Below are 17,811 nucleotides of genomic sequence, written 5' to 3'. Positions count from 1 at the left end.
ACAAAAGCTTTTTTTTTAGTAAAATTCTTACTTGTTTATTGAAAATGGTAAATATCAATTTTTACTGCCCATTTTTTTTTATTTCCAAATATAAGCAAGTTTTAAAATTTGATTTTTATCTCCAGTTTTTCTTACCTTATTGAACTTTCACACATTTTCTTATTCTGTGTGTAAAATAAAAGGTTGGTTAACATGTTTTTTTTTGTTGTTCATCATTTTATACATAAATTAGGCTGTTAGTTTTTTTTTTATTGTTTTACATTTGTCATTTCAGGGCCTTTTATAGCTGACTATGCGGTACGGCCATTGCTCATTGTTCATGACAATATTGTAACCTATAAGTGTATGTTATTTGGTCTATTGTGGAGAGTTGTCTCATTCAAAATCATACCACATTCTTCTTTTCTATATTTATCTTGTAACTATATATACTGACTGACCTGACCGTCTATTGTCTGTTTATCTTCAATTTCATTGGCTACAAAAAAAAAACCATATCTCAATACATATATAAGCTTCTCACAAGCAGGAAAAAATTCTACCAAAGGCTGTCAGATATTGTTTTTTTTTTGTTAAATCAACTAGCTATGAGTACTTGAAGGCACATGTTTAAATGGCATATCATTTATGGAATACTTATGTTCAAGAAACTGTAGCTAAATTTAAATTTTAACAAATAGTGAGACTGTCTATCTATAGTTGAATTTAAGCATTCTTTTTTTACTTCTTCAACCTAAAAGAAGCTACTATTTAATCTTTCATTCCTACATTATTTAACTAGTCGAAAGTTAAGATTTTACAATAGAGTCAATTCAGTATCTCTTTTCTTATTTTGTATTTTAGATTGTACCTGACAGTCCTATTGTATTACTGTTAACTTCTTGAGCCTGGAGTTGAGATTTTAGTGAGTTTATCTGACTCATTAAGTCTTTGTTTACTTTTTCTTGGTTCTCTGTCGAATGTCTGAACTTATCCAGTGAGGCATTTTCGTTCTTTAAGTTGGCAACCTGTTTGTATATAAAAAAAACAGTTTTAAACAGACTTATAATTCAGTACAAGTACACATGAAGTACCTATCTTTACCAAAATAGCTGTTTGAATCAAACAATATATAATTTGGTTTTGCTATTTTGTACATTGTGTATATTTGTATGTCAGAAAAGATTGAATAAATAGAGAGTGTGTCCATGGGACAAAGATGATGCCCAGCTTCCATACAACATGTAAACAATCATAACTGTAGAATGATAAAAGTGATGCAATCCAAATGTGAACTTAATCTGTGTTTTGTGGTATTAAGCAATGAGTATAAGTTTAATAACATATGCTTGAGGCAAACTTAAGTCAGAGATCGGAAAACATATTTTGGACATATAAACTAGAGGCTCTTTGGGCCAGGTGAGCTAAAAAGAGTAACACTTAATCCCACCTCAGCTGCAGTTAGGGTATAAAAAACAAGAATGTGTCCATAGTACACGGATGCCCCACTCGCACTATCCTTTTCTATGTTCAGTGGACCATGAAATTGGGGTCAAAACTATAATTTGGCATTAAAATTAGAAAGATCATATCATGGGGAACATGTGTACTAAGTTTCAAGTTAATTGGACTTCAACTTCTTCAAAAACTACCTTGACCAAAAACTTTAACCTGAAGCGAACGGACGCACTGACTGAGGCACAGACGGACGAACGAACGGAGGCACAGACCAGAAAACATAATGCCCCTCTACTATCGTAGGTGGTGGGGCATAAAAACACTTCTGAATAGGTTTCATTTATAGAAAAAAGACAGATATTGCTGCATTAAAATGTCAAACAATCAAGAGGAATTTGGGCAAACAAATCCAAAAATAGAAATGATCTCATCAATATCTGATAGTGAACATGTCTAGTGGGACAGCTGACAAGGTTAACTTAAAAAATCTGTGCCCCACCCCAAAAGGAGAAGCTATAATTACCTCTTTCTGAAGTGAAATCTTTGTCTTTTCTAGACTGTCAATTTCCTTCCTGTGACTGAAAAATAAACATAATAGGAAAATAAGTTGTATGTCGCTTGTTTATTTAAACTTCACTTTTTAGAGTAAACATAGAACAAATTACAATGTAAAATGATTTCAATATGCTGAATACTTGTTAATTGGATTATTTTTTTATGACATCACTCATTTTTTCCTTTGGTTTAATCTCTTATCTCAGGAGTTAAAATTATCACTTTAAGTTTAGGTGAATATTTCAGATGTAATTTATCTTTTTTTTGCATTTTAAATGCAGTGTACTGAAATTGTTCTTCACAATACCAACTTGATTCATTTGGAAATATTTCTTTTTTGAGTTGGTTGAAATAATCATGTATGTTTTTCAGAACTGGGCTCAGGATATAAAATACTTTCTTAAAGAGGAATTTCTGTTCATTATTAAAATTAAGCTTTTGTTTTGTCTGTGTTTAAAACAAATAACATATAAATAGAAATATCCTTTATAATACATAAAAAATCTAACTAAAACAGCTGAAAAAATGAAAAAGCTTAATGTTAAATGTTAATTGGTGACATTTTTTTTTAATTGTAACTAACTAAATGTTATTTGCCCTAAAATGCAGTCTGGGAGAGAAAATAAAACATCATATTTTCTTCTTAGAAATTTTAATCTTTCGTTTGCTCAAAGTTTTTTTCCTATAGACACTTTGCAATTATGTTTCTTATCTAAAAATTATATGCTGGTGCTGCCATTCTTTTTTTAATTCCTAAAAGTTTTCATAATTCACTTAAAAATAAGATTTATTCAAGTTCCCTTTTCTTCCTCAAAGATATAAATTCAATAGTTTTGAGTTTATTCACATAAGACAGAGTTTTCAAACATAGTTTTTTTGTCAAAAGAGAAAATATCTTTCATCAAAGAATCATATTAATTTCTTTTCTTCAACATCATTAGACCAAATGGCACTATCTCAAATCTTCCAGTTAAATTGCAAATATTTGTCCCAAACGAATAGCCTTTAAAAATATACTATGGTTACAGAAACCTTATGAATATTCAAATTACCAGATAATTTACATAATTTATTCAAAATACCAGATAATTTACATAATTTATTCAAAATACCAGATATATTTACATATTTTATTCAAAATACTACATAAATTTACATAATTTATTAAAAATACCAGATATATTTACATAATTAGTTGTCTACTTTAATGAGCATCTCCATGCATGTACAGAAGCAAAATTACTTAATACGCTGGCTTAATAATTCATTCCATATTATCTAGTGTTGTTGGTATGATAATAATTTCTTCAGTCAAATAAAGAATGTCATGCTGTTAGTATTGGTGATCTGTAGACCTGATCCAGATATCATTTCCTTTCAGGTAATTTTTATTTAATATGTTATTTGTAAAAAAAACAAGTAATCATGCATCTGACAAAAATTTGGTGAATAAAAAAAAAATTGTATTTTCTGCTTCTTTATCTTAATATAGGCAGGGATTTAAAGTAGGTTGTGAGTTAAACAAAAATATCTGAATCAGATTTCATTGTATAGTTTAAAAGAAATTTTTTAATCTTCTTTTAGTCCCAATTATATAAGATTTTGTTTTCTAAATCTTCTATTATTCCTAACTATATAAGATAATTGTTTTACATACATCTTCTATTATTCCCAAATATATGTTTTTCTTATAAAGCATTTTGTCCTCAGAGTAGGTCACCAATTTGTTATTTTAAATGTCAAACTGTTTTCCAAAAAGAGGTTACATCTTGTAAATGCAACAGACACATTAAAAAAAAATCTCTGTTAGGAGTTCACCTTTGACGATGAAGGTTGTTTAAAAATAGCTTTAAAAATTAAACAAATCATTAAAGCATATTTGAAATTCTGTTTTTACACTTAAAACAGAAGACAAGTAAAGCTTGTACAACATTGATCAAGATCACAGAATAAAAAGAAAAAATAAACTTCAAAGGAGAGTTATTAAAGGGAAATAACTCTAACAAGCATTATTCAACTCAAGGTCACTTAAGTTTGTAGAAATAACTGTGCAATAATAATAATTTCTAGCAAATATAACATTCATGCACTTGTGAGCTTACCATTAAGACCATGTAGTGAAATCAGCGACACACACAGTCAAGGTTGAATAAAAAAACAATACACACTTTAATAAGACAGTTCTAAAACTACTTCCTAATTAGTTGAACATTTCTTATATTCAACTTATTGTTGAAGGAAACTTTCTAATACCGTATAGCGGGTTATTTTTGCGGGTGTAAATTTTCGATTATTTTCGCGGATAGAACAAAACTGTCAAAATAAATTCTGCCAATTTAAAAGTGCACATGCAAAGGTATTGATAAAAGTTTTGAATCCGCCAAAATAATAACGCCAAACTATTTCGTATACCTTATTCAATGTTAACTACAAAATTTTTCACCCGTGAAAAATAACCTGCTATACAGTATCACATTCCTTCACTGCAAAAATATCTTAAAATTACATTGAAAACTAATGTTATATCTTCATTTTTCATAACTTTAAAAGCCCCTGATGACTTAATTCAAAATAGAAATAAAGCTAGTAACAACTAGTTGATCATACACTCAGGTAAGTTTACGCTAAAATCATGTCTATTTTTAACTATGTAATATGTATTCAAGTACACAAGAACACATGTACTTTAAATACTTCTTGATGAAATATAGAGTGAACCCACAAAAATGACGCTTTTAATTATGTGTATTGGCATATACTATATTTTTATGCTTTAACATTTTCCCCCGCTGATACACATAATTAATATGGCTATTATTAATGAAAGCTGTATTTTGAACTCATATGGTTTGATACCTCTTATGTTAGTACACCTTTTCTGTATGAACTTACAAGAATGGTTTATGCTGTAAAAGAACTGCAAGTATTCAACAGTCGAAGTCAGCCGGACCGGAGATACACATAGTTCGACTCAAAGGAAAAGCAGAAATTTGACAGAACAAGGGACACAACTCTTGCTTAGCATGGTAAAGCTAAAATAAATCAGGGCGAATATGGAAAGGGGATCGATATTCTGGTATCAGATCGATGTATTTGTATGTCATGGTCTTTCATTATTATAATAACATTGTTTTTACTTATTCAATTGTTTCAGTTATAATTGTTTGTTATGGCTTTTATCAGAGAGAGTAATTTCAAATCAATTGTTTCGTTATTTAGGTCGTTTAAAAATTGTTTAAACGGAAGTCATAATCCTATCCTTAAATTTCGAGTCAACCGAGTTCGAGACGAGAGTTAACTGTAAATTATATCCCACCACTTTTTCATTATACAGATTTGTGACAATTCTACAACACTTTCTAAGTATGTATGTATCACACACAGTGAAGTGATCAACCATGACAAAGTGACAAATATTTTGACTAAGGACGACACCCACCTTTCTTCTGTTTTCTCCATTTCTTGGTTTAACTGCATGTTCTGTTCTTCTAACTGTCAAAGTAAATAATGACTTGTCGTTAAATTATGTTATGTTTTGAAATTATGTGCATTTTTTTCTAACAAGCTTTTTATAATTATAAATTGTAGTAAGTGGTTTAAAAATTCTTTTCCCTGTACTATATACTGTAAGCCAGCGTATATTTCCAGATTCTTTATTTCATGTCTAGCTCTTTCTAACACATATCACAAAGATTTTATTTCGCAATTCTCAAATTTACTTGATATGGTTGAGTAAAGAAAAAGGCAAGTTTTACATATTTCAACAATTTATATTCATGAAAATAAAATGCTTGCAAAAAATAGTTGCATACAGCATATTTCCATTGACAGCTCTTATCCAGTTTTTAGAATTTAAAGACAGTTATCATCAATTACCCTCCTCCTTTCTTCAGCGACCAGATTAGAGAATTCTAACTGAGCCTTCATGGTATCTCTCTCATCCTCCACCTCTTTAAACAAAGCCTCTAACTGGTTATATTTTTGGTCTGTCTCAGAGGTCTGCATTAGAAGTTTCTTTTCCAATTCCTTCACTGTTTTTTCTCCACGGCTTATTTCTGATTGTAACATGCCATCTAATTCTTTTACCCTGGCCTGTGCTTTCTGAATCTGTATTAAAAAAACATGTCATTCTATCTTTGATATATAGTATATACACAAATTTGATCTGTGTTGTCATTTTGGTTAATTGATGCTTAGATTTGCTTTTCATTCTTCCAATCCTTTTGGTTAATATATAGTTCAACTAGTGTGTAGGTAATTATACATCCTGGGCTTTCAAATTTTAAGGTTTCGGTGTTCATAATGAAAGTTAATCTAGTGAAGCGCTACAAACAAATAACATTTATAAAATCAACGCTTTGTGAAAGGCTACTTTTGTTTTTGTTGAAGCTAATATAGTTGTGCTAATAAATACAAGTATCTTATTGGATATATTGATTGTATTAGCTAATAATTCATGAAAAAGGCTTGCAATTCTGGTTTAAAAGCAATCCAAAGTTTTACATGATAGAGACCTATTATATCTTCTTTGCAAGAAAATATTTTGTTTTACAGTAAAATAGTGTACCTTCAAAATATGTCATTGAACTGACAGAGAATGTAAAACACATCCTTTAGCACAGATATTGACAGAGAATGTAAAACACATCCTTTAGCACAGATATTGACAGAGAATCACATCCTTTAGCACAGATATTGACAGAGAATGTAAAACACATCCTTTAGCACAGATATTGACAGAGAATCACATCCTTTAGCACAGATATTGACAGAGAATGTAAAACACATCCTTTAGCACAGATATTGACAGAGAATCACATCCTTTAGCACAGATATTGACAGAGAATGTAAAACACATCCTTTAGCACAGATATTGACAGAGAATCACATCCTTTAGCACAGATATTGACAGAGAATGTAAAACACATCCTTTAGCACAGATATTGACAGAGAATCACATCCTTTAGCACAGATGTTGACAGAGAATGTAAAACACATCCTTTAGCACAGATATTGACAGAGAATCACATCCTTTAGCACAGATATTGACAGAGAATGTAAAACACATCCTTTAGCACAGATGTGCAGACTTACAAAACATATGTGTGTCAATCCAGGCCTGTAGTCAGGAATTTCCAAAGGCAGGGGGGGGGGGGGGGGGGTTGGGGGGGGGGGTTGGAAGGGGGGGAGTGTGACTCACAAACTCGACTTTAACAGTCACAATTCGAACAGAACATTGACTTTAACAGTGCTTTGTTTGGACGAACCCCCCCGGCTACGGGTATGTTAATCTGTGAAATGATACCTACTATTAATATAATATGATATTAATAAAAATAAAAGATTTATAGAAACTAGCAACAACTTGAGCATAACTAACCTGTGTCTGTAGATCCTGTGACTGACTTTGTGATTTCTGTGACATAGCTTCTTCTTTATCATTCACTTCTGTTTTCATTTTCTCAACCTATTATTTAAAAAAATGCTATAAAATATCTATGAATCTAAACTATAACTGTAAAGTCCTTAATTTATTCTGTCTCCTTTTTAACAAAATTTCATTGCTTGATTGTTGGTATTTTAACACCACTTTTAAGCGCCACATTTGGGCTATATCATGGCGTCCATTTTTTGTTGGTGAGGATGTCCGAGTGTCAGGAGAAAACTACCGACCTTCAAAAGGTTAACTGACAATCTTAGTCAATTATAATTAGAGTCCAGTGCACCCGCACAAGGGGTGTTAGAACCTCAGTGTTGACTGCCTAGTGATTAAAGTAGTAGAACTAGTTAGACCACTTGACCACCTAGGTTCTATGAAGTCTTATTTGTATCACAGAATGAATGTCTATCCCTTTTCAAAACAAGATCACATCCCCACTAATTGCCAAAGAATATTACTGAATTAAACTTCTTCATTTTCAAACATTTCTTATCTCATTTAAATGTAATGAAGATTCTGTTAGTTCAGACAGTAAAACTTTTTTTGTTAAAGAAAAAATAGAAAGCTTGTGGAGATTTTATAGTAAATTTTTAAATTCTGCTTTGAAGGAAATTTGTTTTTTCGTGAAACACTTAAAATCATGATTTACCCTCCCTAAAAATTACCAAAAAATAATATCCTCAAAAACAAGGTTGAATCCTCAATGATTATTGGTTTAATTGGGGAGCAGAGGGGTCCCGATCCTGAAGTTCTGGACTTAAACACATGAAATCATGAGGTTCAAAATTTAAAGAAATTTAAATTCCGACATCCCGAAATTCAAAGAAGAAAAATCCCAAATCCTGAAAAGATCAATCCCCAAATCCTGTGCTTAAAAGCACCCGAACCCAGAATCCAGATAAGGTCCGTCCCTCTTCAAACCTCTTACAAAATTATTCCAGATTTACTTTAAAAATGTTTTATTTTGTTTGACTCCATTACCTCTTTCTGTAATTCTTCGATCTGTATATCTTTCTGTTGAAGTGAAGCTTTACTTTCTACTAGTTCCCTGTTGACCTTGTCATTTTCTTCCACAAGTTTAGTCTTCTCAGTTACCAGTTCTTCTTTTTCTTGTAGAATCTATTCAAAATAGAAAGTTTTAAACTTATTTGCAATTCAGAAAAGCAAAGTATTGTAAATTCAGAAATTATTGCGAGGTTTTTATTAATGCGAAAAAAAGCGGCAGAGTTGTAAACACAATAATTTAAACAGGATTTTTCTAGTAAAAATTAAAATCAATTTTAGTCTTAAATGACAAAATTGCAACAATAAATGCACACAATAATTTCTGAATTTACAGTACTTTTTTATTTTTCAATGAATTACTTTACAATTTGTTCCTTCTATTGGATTGAAAATGCCAATATAGAACTGCATAATCAGATTTTTTCACCATTCACTAAAGTTAAAGCAACCCTACAATTCAGTACTCTAGTATAAAAAAAATCAGCTACTTATAATTATAATGCTTCAACTGACCAGAAATGACCCTTAATAGAAATATAGATAAGTTGCCAATTTAGATTTTGTGAATGAACTGTCTCAGCTATCCTGGGGACTTTTATAAGAAAAGATGTTATTAGACAATGTGACTTGAAATTATTTGCTTTGTCACATAAAATGTTTTTTCCTGAAAAAGTTAGATCATGTATTGGGGTCAAACAGATGTGCTGTGTGAATTTTGTCTGTCTTTTTAGTTTGAAAGCAGGGTATACTGCATAATATGTGTATTGTCAAAGTGCTTTCACTATGTACTATGCATGTTTTATTGAAAGAGACTTACGAAATTATAGAAATTTAGCATCTGACACTCTGCCACTTTTATAAACTTACAGACATTGTAGTTTCTGATAATAAAATTACAGAAATTTCAGTTTCTGCAAATAAACCTTACAGAAGTTTCAGTTTCTTAAAATTAACTTACAGAAGTTTCAGTTTCTTAAAATTAACTTACAGAAGTTTCAGTTTCTTAAAATTAACTTTCATAAGTTTCAGTTTCTTAAAATTAACTTACAGAAGTTTCAGTTTCTTAAAATTAACTTACAGAAGTTTCAGTTTCTTAAAGTTAACTTAGAGAAGTTTCAGTTTCTTAAAATTAACTTATAGAAGTTTTAGTTTCTGACCATTAACTTACAGAAGTTTTAGTTTCTGACAATTAACTTACAGAAGTTTTAGTTTCTGACAATTAACTTACAGAAGTTTAGTTTCTTACAATTAACTAACAGAAGTTTTAGTTTCTGACAATTAACTTACAGAAGTTTAAGTTTCTGACAATTAACTTACAGAAGTTTTAGTTTCTGACAATAAACTTACAGAAGTTTAAGTTTCTGACAATTAACTTACAGACATTTTAGTTTCTGACCATTAACTTACAGAAATTTCAGTTCTGACAATTAACTTACAGAAGTTTTAGTTCTGACAATTAACTTACAGAAGTTTTAGTTCTGACACTTGACTGACAATTAACTAACAGAAGTTTTAGTTTCTGACAATAAACTTACAGAAGTTTTAGTTTCTTACAATTAACTTACATAAATTTTAGTTTCTGACAATAAACTTACAGAAGCTTTAGTTTCTGACAATTAACTTACAGAAGTTTTAGTTTCTGACAATTAATTTACAGAAGTTTTAGTTCTGACACTTGACTGAGAATTAACTTACAGAAGTTTTAGTTTCGGAACATAAACTTACAGAAGCTTTAGTTTCTGACACTTGACTCTGACAATTAACTTACAGAAGCTTTAGTTTCTGACACTTGACTCTGACAATTAACTTACAGAAGCTTTAGTTTCTGACACTTGACTGACAATTAACTTACAGAAGTTTTAGTTTCTGACACTTGACTGACAATTAACTTACAGAAGTTTTAGTTTCTGACACTTGACTGACAATTAACTTACAGAAGATTTAGTTTCTGACACTTGACTCTGACAATTAACTTACAGAAGTTTTAGTTTCCGACACTTGACTCGGACAATTACCTTACAGATGTTTTAGTTTCTGACAATTAACTTACAGAAGATTTAGTTTCTGACACTTTGTCCTTGTCCTCCTTCAGATCCTCAATCTGTTGCTGAAGTTTATTTTTCTCGTCCACCATTTTTTCGTACTCTAATTGAACCTTACTGTTAGTTACTCTGATATGTATTAAGTCTGTGTTTATACTATCTTTCTCGCCTTCTAACCTTTTCACCAATTTGTCACCTTTTTCTTTTTCAAACTGAAAATTTAAATGTTTTTTCTTTAAATTCATCTACTTTCTTTATTGACCTCTGAAAGCTTTAGTCCAAAGAACTGAATCAATGTTACATTCAAGAACTACATCAACAATGGTGTTTTGTGTAAATACTAAAAAATATTCTACGAAAATGTTACCAGAAGAAAAAGCAAGTCATGTCATATTTGTTTTAAGTTAAAACTTTTGTCATAAAATATAAAATTGAGAATGGAAATGAAAATGGGGAATGTGTCAAAGAGACAACAACCAGACTAAAGAGCAGAAAACAGTCAAAGGCCACCAATGGGTCTTCAATACAGTGAGAAAATCCCGCACATGGAGGTGTGCTTCAGCTGGCCCTTAAACAGATGTTAGCTTGTGTTTTGTTTTTTTTTGCTTGATTTTTGGTGTTTTTTTTGTTGTTGTTTGTTCTTCATTTGCAAACTATAACAAGTGTTACTGCGAGCTACTGCTCACTGGTGATACCCCCGCTGCAAATGGATAATGTTAATGTGTAAAAATATGTAAATCAGAAGATGTCGAGTGATGAATCTACCAACGCATCACACAGTATAGCTGACGTATATAAACTCTAAAATCAAATTTTAGAAATCCTTGCATTGTAGTTCCTGAGAAAAATGTGACGAAAATTTTAAACTTGGCCACCATGTGTAAAATGATACAAGTGTACAGTACAGGAAGTTGTCTAGTGATGAATCTGAAAACACATCACACGTATAGCTGACTTATATAAACCCTGAAACCAAATTTCAGAAATCCTGGCATTGTAGTCCTGAGAAAAATGCTATGAAAAATATTCATAGGACGAACTTATGTACAGATGACAGATGGATGGACAGACAGAGGTAAAACAGTATATCCCCCTTTTTTTTTAAAGTGGTTTAAACCGGGGGTATAAAAAGACATTATATTTTGTCATGTTAGAGCCTCTTACAGCTGACTACACAGTATGGTTTTTGCTCATTGTTGAAGGTAATAGAGTGATTAAAAGTTGTTTAAATCTATGTCGTTTCAACTCTTGTGAACAGTCGTCTTATTGGCAATCATACCACATATCCATACTTTATATAATATTTTAATATATTTTATCTGAATTCAGTGATAATTAAATGAACACGTCAATATTTTTCATCTATTACCCAAGTTCCTGTTAGGTCTATTTGTACCATCAAAATGGATGTGCGTGAACATTCAGAGACTTCCACAATCTTTTTGCAAACTGTGTTGTTGTTTGTCATAGAAAGACAATTTGTTTTTATTAACCTGTGTTTTTGAGTTGCTGTATCAATGAAAGTTTGTCCTTTAACCTTGTCCATTACTTTTCATACTTACTTTAAGTGCTTCCATTTCCATATTGGTTTTGTCTAGAACCTGTTTATGAGCTTGAGTTTGAACCTCTTGTTTTTCTAAATCAGCTTTACTTTGTTCCAAATTTTTCTTTAAATTGTTAATTTCAGCAATTTTACGATTAATAGCATCTTCTTTTTCTTTTTCAAATTCTTCTTTCATGGCAGTCATTTTATTATTTGATTTGGATAATTCTTTTTGCTGCAAGGAAAAAAAATATTTTTAGTAGCGGAAGATTTCATTGTATACAAAATTCTGTAATTATCATTATATTGATTTTAAATTTCAGCCTCATTTTTTCCTTGAAAAGGCAAGTGTTACTTTATTTGATGCCACATGACAAAACAAAGAAATTACCAAGAAAACATTTGTGGCATAAATTATAACATGGTCAACTATTGAAATTCCATGGATCCAAATATACAGTTAAAATGTAATACATTGGTCAGTGATTAAATATTTCATAAGCACTTCTCCAGCCCCTTTCCTCCAAATTTATTTGTACTTCAGGAAGGTTTATTTACCAATATATAGACCCTTTTTGACCTGATAGTCTTTAGAAAAATGTTAATTTATCCTTTTGATTTTCATATTCATGAGGGCTAACATGGCCTTGTAGTTTTAGTACTGTTAATTCAGAAATTATTGCCATGTTTTTATTATTGCGTAAAATGTGACAGGGTTATAATCGCAATAATTAAAACATGCATTATGAAATTTAATATACAAATTAAAAAGGATTTTCCTCAATTTCACAAACATTTAAATCACATTTTGGTTTAAAATGACAAAATCACTATATCAAATGAATGCAATAATTTTTGAATTTACAGTTTCGCTAGATTGTCTGCGCTGAGGTTGTGAGTCCGAACACTTCATGTTGCTGGTTATTTAAACCTGAATCTTAATTGACTAAGATTTTGACAGTTTTGCTGCCAAAGGTCTTTGGTTTACTGAGTTGCAAGCTTTTAGGCTGGCATGGTTAACACTACAAGTATTTCCTGATGCCAGCCCAAAAGCTAACAGCTAAGTAGCCTGTCTATGAACTGAAAATGAAATCAAATTGTTTATGGTGAAATCCAGAGTAGCTCCACAGTTAGAAACAATGGCAAGACTTAAACAACACATTTTATCCTGGTCACTGCACAAAAATGTGAAGAATACATGAATTACATGAATTAAGGAAGAAAACATTGCAAGTTATAATATGTAGTAATTGATCTATAGAATTGAGAATGGAAATGGGGAATGTGTCAAAGAGACAACAAGCCAACCATAGAGCAGACAACAGCCGAAGGCCACCAATACCGGTGTGTTCCCATTTCGCCTTAGCTGTGAATTCCAGGTAAAAAAGGTATAAAATATACTAAGGCCAGATGGGAATTGAACTAAGGCGGAATGTGAATTTAGATAAAAATATTAAATAAACAAATTAAACCTTTGTGTTTTTATAGCAATTTAAACAACATGTAATTAGGTATTTGTTTCTCTTTAATTATTTTTTTAAATAAATTAAGTGATTTCAAAAGTTGTGAAATCAGGAAAAATCTACAATAAAATAAATGTAGTTGGAAAGTTTCTTCTCTTGAAATATTGTTTGTTGATATTTAATAAAAGTTGCATTTTTTTTTAATTCATGCAGTTAGAAAAATCAAAATAATCTAATTATCCTTTACATTATGCCACACAAAAAGTTAAATAGAAAGGAAAACAAAATATTTTCTCACAGACTTGTTTAATGACATAACAAAAACTTTACAACTCAAAATGGTAATTGGTCTAAAAATTTTTGGGTCCAACTTGCTAACTTTATTTCTATAAACAGGCTTAATGTAACCAACTAGCCAACTGTCAGGTATATTACCAGTGCGAAATATAATGTTAGATAATTTTTCGTAAAATTCAATGAATAAACTAGCTATAGACTTGATATATTCATTTATTATACGATCACACATGCTTTATCATTTTTAAGGTTTTTGATGCCCTTAAGAATTTCGTCATTATAAATTCTTCTGTTTAGATCTTCATTATCCTATCGACATAATTCGGGTTTAAAGTTGGAATTTCTGTATTTTCTTCAATTTCTGGGGCGGCGTTCAGATTTTTGAAAAAAATCGAATAATTTGTTGATAGCAATGTCAGGTTGGTCCCTCTTTTTTCTACTGTTAAGTAATTTCCAATACTCTTTTGAGTTATTGGATCTCAATGTGTTTATTTTTTTTTTGCCATTTTCTTTCTATGAGAAAAAATTGCTTTATCTAAAAAAAAACTTGTATTGTTTCACCGAAGATTTCATTATTTGACGATTTTCTTCAGAACTAATGTTCTTAAATTTTCTTTTGAGTGTGCGATAATTTTCAAATATGTATATCAGTGCCTTGTACTTGTATGATATTTGTCTTTATTTATTCATTAAAATATGAAATGTTCATATCTAATTTGTCATCTTTAAAAAGATTTACAAAATATAACACAAGAGTAAAAAAAAAACACTTTCAGGATAAAAAATAAGGCTACTATAAAAAGTGGGACACAAAAAATGTAAAAAATATACCATTCCTTTTTAAAAATGTATTCAATGGTAGAATTTGACATCAAAATAAAAAATATCAACTAATTGCAATACAAACAAAACATCACTTAATTTCATTGTTTACAGAAGCTCCCATTTCGCCTTAGTTAATTCTTGTGTACCTAAAATTTGTACTAAGGCAAACTGGGATTAATTTTATATATAAATTTTGACAGCTAAGGCGAAATGAGAATAAGCCCCAATACCAAGGTATACAAGTGTCACAACACAAAGTCTTTAAGTTACAATACATCAAATAAGTGACATTCCCCCATTGTTTTCACAACATACAAAACTTCCAATGTTAACTTACCACATCTTGTAAAGTAAGTTTAATAGTATTTACAACATCATTATGTTTAACAATTAAATTTTCCCTCTCCTTCTCTCCTTCCTTCCTCAATCTATCTTTCTCTTCTCTAAGTTTTGCTGTTTGCTGTGTAGAACTTGACAAGTCGGCTTGTAGATCCTGGATTTTTCTGGAGATGAGAAAGTAATTTTATATAACAATGAAACTTGCAGAACTCATCATACAGAATTACTTCTGTTTTTTTTATCTAAATTTTGATTGATTTTTTATTGGACTAAAAAATTTATGAGTATTTGTAAATAAATCCGTAATTTTTTGATAATACAGTTTTCTGCGAATAATTTGCAAAGAATTGAATTGAAAAATAAAACATTTTTATCAATTATTTTTATTTTCCTTTATCATTGTAAACATTCTGCTAGTTTACGTGCACCAAACTTTAACAACCAATATCATAGAGATTCTTCAATTTTTTTTTACAGTGTTGATTTACTACTCTCAGAGTATTTCAAATATCTGATATATATTGAACATGCAAGTCCAAATGACTGACACATGTGCTTGATTTTATCAATGGAAATAAAGAATTAGACTGACAAATTTTCAAGCTATGCCAGTCCAATTATGTCTTTTCTGCATAGAAAAAGTATCCAATAATTTAAAACCAGTATCAACAACACTTGGGTTTTTATCTTTCTCCATTAAGGCTATTCCATTAAAGTGGTATGTGGGTGGGTAGGTAGGAAGGGACGTTAAAAATATTTCTACAACAATTTTTTTTAGATAATTTTGCATAATGGTAATAAACTCATACTGAATAAAGACATAACCCACATTTAATACTGTAAACCAACTTGTTTTTGTGAGCGATTTATTTTTACGACTTTCCCCGAGTAGAAAAATAACGCAAATATAAAATCGTCGCTAGTATGTTAAATGTGGATCATTCCTTATTAAACTATGACAAAAAAATCGAAAAATCGCGAAATGAAATAGCCTCCAAGTGGACTTAAAAGGGTAAAACATGAAATAAAGTATCCGCTAAAATAAGTTGGTTTACAGTAATTAAATTCCCTTTAATCCTTCCACATTCATTTTAATGGAATAGCCCTTATAGATAATCCAGGGAAACAAGTAGATTTAACATTTTACAAATTTTAAGCAATTATTAAATAAAATGATCACTGATAAGAAAAGATTATCAAAATATCTAAAAGGGGCAATGTGCAAGTTTTGGATACGGTTATAACCGTCAAAATATTGATTGTAACAATGATTTCACAACTTCATTGACATTTAGATTGTTCGAAGAAAGTACAAATGAAGTAACAACAACAGACAAAATGCAGTGCAAAGCTAACCACAAAAAAAAATATAAAAAAATCCTGCAGTATCATACTGCATATATCTGTGTTCAGTATCAATTAAAGCATTGTAATTCAAATTAACAAAAATAATAATAATATATCAAAATGAAAATTAGCAATAAGACCAAGCAAACATTAGCATTACAAAATACCTACAACTTAAATTCATAATATTTCTTAATATCATATTATTATGCTTAATCTGGAATTATTTGTTCAAAAAGGTTACTGTAAGTTCAGTATTGACGTAACTTCGTCACTCATGCAACTATATTTCACTGTTTAGTACGAAACTATAGCAAACTTAAGTACAAATCTTCCCATAATTCCATAGAGGTTAAGTTAAAAAAATTCTTCTAATGAAACACAGAATACAGATAAGAGTAATAAATGACATTTGTAAAGTTATTTTGAACCATATATTCACATCTATTTTGACTGTGCAATTATAATTTTATACAAGTGTTAACTGCAAAAAAGCTAATAGAAAAATCCTCAGTGAAAGTCAAACTGACAAAACTATTATCTAATTGATTTGCAACTATCTACACATCAAAACTCTAAATCTTGCTGATTTAAGGGAAAGCAACAATCAGTTATGACAATACAGAGAGTTCAAAGAATCAGTTGAAAGGTCCTGCATTATCTTTCTAAACATATTTTCTTCAATTATCTTTAAGAAACAGATAATATAAGTACAGGAACCAGTCTACAGATCCAGTTTGTAGCTGATGAATTCTGGGTAATAAATAATGTTGATGTTTTTATCAGCTATCTTTGAAAATGATGATCTAAAATTTCCCTTTTGACATGAAACAGTCATTTTGTTGCATGCTATATATCCTTACTCCAGCATTAGCTTATAAAAATATGAAAATTTGAAATACAATGCAACATGCACTACGCTCCAAGTCAGCATGTGGTATGCCATTGGTGTTAATGTTTCAGAAACCAGCTCATTCTATAAATTCAGTACGGCCTTTGTGCATTAATGTTTAAAAAGATGAGTTTATTTTTTTTTAAAGTGGAAAGCCAACAAAGCAACACATTGCATTTTTATATTGTTTACCCAGAATTCATTTCTAACAGGAAATGACCAATACAAACAAAGGGAGGTAAGACAAACCTATTTCTGTCCTGTAGCTGTTCAGTTAAAATAGACAGACGTTTGGAACTATCACCAGAATTCCTCATCATATCGCTCATTTGCTGTTCCTAAAAACATATTCAATAATATCATACTACACTCTCCCCTTATATTGAAAATCTGAATACTACTGTGTATTGAATCTGATTTCATATTAGACCAATTTTGTTGGTATGTTGTTATCTTTTAGTTTAATTATAACCATACATTCACCCTAATCTAATTAAAACTTTGTATTGAACCTACTTTAAGTTAAGCCAATATTGTAGAAATGCTATGGTCTTTGAGGTTCAACTTTTAACATGAAAACAGCAACTTTCTTAAAGTTCAATTTTGCAAGAAGCAATTTTTCTAAG

General features: G+C 30.3%; 1 protein-coding gene across 1 annotated transcript in view; it reads right to left on the bottom strand.

Moving 5' to 3' along the window:
- Nucleotides 1–17,811, bottom strand: part of LOC134727986 (CAP-Gly domain-containing linker protein 1-like) — a 63,137-nt gene that overhangs the window by 13,154 nt on the left and 32,172 nt on the right. Inside the window, exons 19-29 of the mRNA XM_063592384.1 lie at nt 17,435–17,523; nt 14,945–15,110; nt 12,042–12,257; nt 10,488–10,691; nt 8,414–8,551; nt 7,373–7,459; nt 5,869–6,099; nt 5,432–5,484; nt 1,961–2,015; nt 851–1,007; nt 441–478 (exon numbers count right to left, since the gene is read on the bottom strand). Of these exons, the coding sequence (XP_063448454.1) occupies nt 441–478; nt 851–1,007; nt 1,961–2,015; nt 5,432–5,484; nt 5,869–6,099; nt 7,373–7,459; nt 8,414–8,551; nt 10,488–10,691; nt 12,042–12,257; nt 14,945–15,110; nt 17,435–17,523 (1,434 nt within the window). The remainder of the gene's footprint in view (nt 1–440; nt 479–850; nt 1,008–1,960; nt 2,016–5,431; nt 5,485–5,868; nt 6,100–7,372; nt 7,460–8,413; nt 8,552–10,487; nt 10,692–12,041; nt 12,258–14,944; nt 15,111–17,434; nt 17,524–17,811) is intronic.

Source organism: Mytilus trossulus, chromosome 8, assembly GCF_036588685.1.
Source record: "Mytilus trossulus isolate FHL-02 chromosome 8, PNRI_Mtr1.1.1.hap1, whole genome shotgun sequence".
In the NCBI taxonomy this organism is placed as follows: domain Eukaryota; kingdom Metazoa; phylum Mollusca; class Bivalvia; order Mytilida; family Mytilidae; genus Mytilus; species Mytilus trossulus.
This window is presented reverse-complemented; position numbering and strand designations above follow the sequence as displayed.